At 41.2% G+C, this 2,871-nt stretch overlaps 1 protein-coding gene across 1 annotated transcript; it reads left to right on the top strand.

Moving 5' to 3' along the window:
* Positions 1-242: 242 nt before the first annotated feature.
* LOC140180273 (uncharacterized) lies at positions 243-2,329 on the top strand. Its single transcript, XM_072220729.1, has 6 exons — positions 243-418; positions 626-771; positions 1,009-1,403; positions 1,500-1,781; positions 1,986-2,086; positions 2,212-2,329. Exons 1-6 carry the CDS (start codon positions 243-245, stop codon positions 2,327-2,329), a joined length of 1,218 nt encoding a protein of 405 aa, XP_072076830.1.
* The last annotated feature ends 542 nt before the right edge of the window (positions 2,330-2,871 follow it).

The raw sequence follows: 2,871 nt of genomic DNA, 5'->3' as shown, positions 1-2,871 counted from the left end.
ACACTAGTGATAAACGGTAGAACGGTCAGAAATCAAGCGAGAATCAAGATAGCCATCAGAGAGTTTTACAAGGAATTATATCATCAGGAAGCTACTCCAATGATGGGCTTTAGAGATGGTCTGGTGGGAAAGATAGATGAGGATGATGCTGTGACCTTAGAGAGGATGTCGTCGGCTGAGGAGATCAGAGAGGCTGTGTGGGACTGCAAGTCCTCTAAGGTGCCAGGCTGTGATGGTACAACATGAAGTTCATTAAGAGATGCTGGGATGAGATTGGACCTGAATTTACGACAGCAGTGATGGGGTTCTTTAATTCTTTCAGGTTACCGACTGATAGCAATATTGCTTGGGTAGCATTGGCTCCAAAGTTCGTTGGTGCAAAGGAGATCAAAGACTTGAGACCTATTAGTATGGTGGGGTGAGTCTACAAGGTCATCTCAAAGGTGCTAGTCAGGAGGATGAGATCAGTGATGCCAGGGTTAATAGGGGAGACTCAGAGTGCGTTCGTCAAGGGAAGGAAAATACACGATGGGGCACTTATTGCATGTGAAACAGTAAACTGGCTTAAACAGAGAAAAAAGGAAGCAGCAATAATCAAGCTAGATTTCTAGAAAGCATATGACAGAGTCAAATGGAGCTTTGTGGACTTGGTATTACAAAAGATGGGCTTCGGGCATAAATGGAGAGCTTGGGTTATGGAGTGTGTGGCCACTGCATCTATGTCAGTATTGATAAATGGGTCACCATCTAAGCCTTTCAAAATCGAAAGAGGTTTGAGACAAGGTGACCCGCTTTCTCCCTTCTTATTTGTACTGGTTATGGATATGCTACATTGAATGGTTGGAGAGGCGATCAGGAATGGACGTATATTACCGTTGTTGGTGGGTAGGGGTAGCATAGAATTGTCGCACCTTCAGTTTGCTGATGATACTATTCTGTTCTGCCCACCAGAAGAGGAGACTATTAAGAATTATAAGCGACTTCTGTGATGTTTTGAGTTGATGTCAGGCCTCTGTATTAATTTTGATAAGTCAAGTTTGATTCCGATTAATTGTGAAGAGCAGTGGATACAGCGTATGTGTAACCTTTTGGGTTGTAAGGGGGACACTCTCCCAGTTAAATACCTTGGGATATCCTTAGGAGCAAACCCGAGGTTGGTGAAGACTTGGAAGCCTATTCTGGACAAAGTGGAGGAGAAACTAAGCTTGTGGGAAGCTAAAGTGCTAAACAAAGCTGGGAAGTTGGTGCTCATCAAATCAGTATTGAACAGTTTGCCAGTGTTCTATTTGAGTCTATTTAAGATGCCGAAAGCTGTTGCTGAGAAGTTGATTTCACTACAGAGAAGATTCATGTGGAGTAAGAAAGATGATAGGAATGGTATGGCATTAGTTAGATGGGAAATGGTACAGGCTCCAAAGAAACTAGGTAGCTTGGGAGTTGGTGATGCAATGATTTAGAAATCAGCATTGTTGTTTAAGTGGTGGTGGTGGTTTGCAAAGGAAGAGTGCCCGTTGTGGAAGAAAATTGTATGTTCATGTAATAATCTGAATTCCAATGAGCTACTGTCAACTCAAGCACTACCTACAAGAGGAGGCCCATGGAAAGATATATGCCAGTTGCACATCATGCATGAACGTATAAGGGATAAGATGGTTACAAGTTTGTCCATGGAGATTGGTGATGGGCGACGGACTCAGTTTTGGGAGGATGTATGGCTACTATATGGATCTCTGAAAGACCGGTTCCCGAGGCTTTTCTCTGTTTCAAACCAATGTGGATCCGTTATTGGGGACTGTGGGTTTTGGGATGGGATAGAGTGGATTTGGAATTTCCAATGGAGGCACGAGCCTTTTTAGTGGGAATTGGAGCTTCTAAGTCAATTACATGAGGCTTTGAGACCGATGAAATTAGTAAATAACAAAGAGGATCGAGTGGTTTGGAAATATGATAGGCAAGGTGTTTTTTCAACTAACTCATTTGTGCAGGTGATGCAGGTTGAAGCACTCCCAGAGGTGGTAACCAGCTACAGCTTCACAAGGACCATTTGGAAAGGTTTGGTTCCACCAAGAGTGGAGCTTTTTGCTTGGTTTGTTTTAATAGGCAGGGTGAACACTAAGGAAAGGCTGAGCTAGTTTGGAATTATCAGACAGGAAGATACTATATGTGTGCTATGTAATAATGAATTGGAACATGTATATCACTTGTTTCTAGGATGTGCATTTACGTGGTAGGTGTGGAGTGCTTGGATATCAGGATTTGGTTGTCAATGGTCTTATCCGGGTTTGATGAAAAAGCACTTTCTCAGTTGGACAGAGGAATCGAGGAGTAAGGAGGATCGTAAGCAGCGGTTGAGGTGCTTTTGTGTGGTCATTTGGAATATATGGATGGAAAGGAATAACAGGCTTTTCCAGAATCAAAGCAGAGGTGTTGAAGAAGTCATTAACATGATCGTGAGAAGCGTTAATGAGTGGAGTGGTGTTGATGCCTTTTATTGTTGATGGCTATACCGAAGATGACATGGGGAGTTTATGTGTTTGATTTAGTTATTTAAGTAAGCGTATGCTGCTTGTCTAGCTCTGTTCGCTCTACTGTACTGTGTTGAGCTCTTACTTTCAAAAAAAGAAAGATGACAAATAGAGTTGTTATTAGTTAAGTTAATCTTTATTTAAGTGATTATCCACGGCTTATCTCTTTTAGCAGAAGATACTATTTGTTGACCATTGAATAAGAAGGTAATAAGTGCCTATCACATTACATAACAGAATTTTCACCAACTATAAAAAGCCACCAAAGAAATATACTCACAACTCAACTTAGTATAACAAAAAAATAATGTTCCATAACCAATAAAATTTATTATTTTTAATTAAT

Source organism: Arachis hypogaea, chromosome 16, assembly GCF_003086295.3.
Source record: "Arachis hypogaea cultivar Tifrunner chromosome 16, arahy.Tifrunner.gnm2.J5K5, whole genome shotgun sequence".
NCBI classification, from domain to species: Eukaryota; Viridiplantae; Streptophyta; class Magnoliopsida; order Fabales; family Fabaceae; genus Arachis; species Arachis hypogaea.
The sequence above is the reverse complement of the archived record's forward strand: the minus strand, read 5'-3'. Positions and strand labels throughout refer to the sequence as shown.

What these genes read in the sequence shown, in the direction of transcription:
- LOC140180273 (XM_072220729.1), top strand. Translation starts at nt 243, where the DNA reads ATGAAGTTCATTAAGAGATGCTGGGATGAGATTGGACCTGAATTTACG. An exon ending in TTTCAAACCAATGTGGATCC is followed by an intron (nt 1,782 to 1,985) that starts GTTATTGGGGAC and finishes TCATTTGTGCAG; the next exon opens with GTGATGCAGGTTGAAGCACT. An exon ending in AGAGTGGAGCTTTTTGCTTG is followed by an intron (nt 2,087 to 2,211) that starts GTTTGTTTTAAT and finishes ACTTGTTTCTAG; the next exon opens with GATGTGCATTTACGTGGTAG.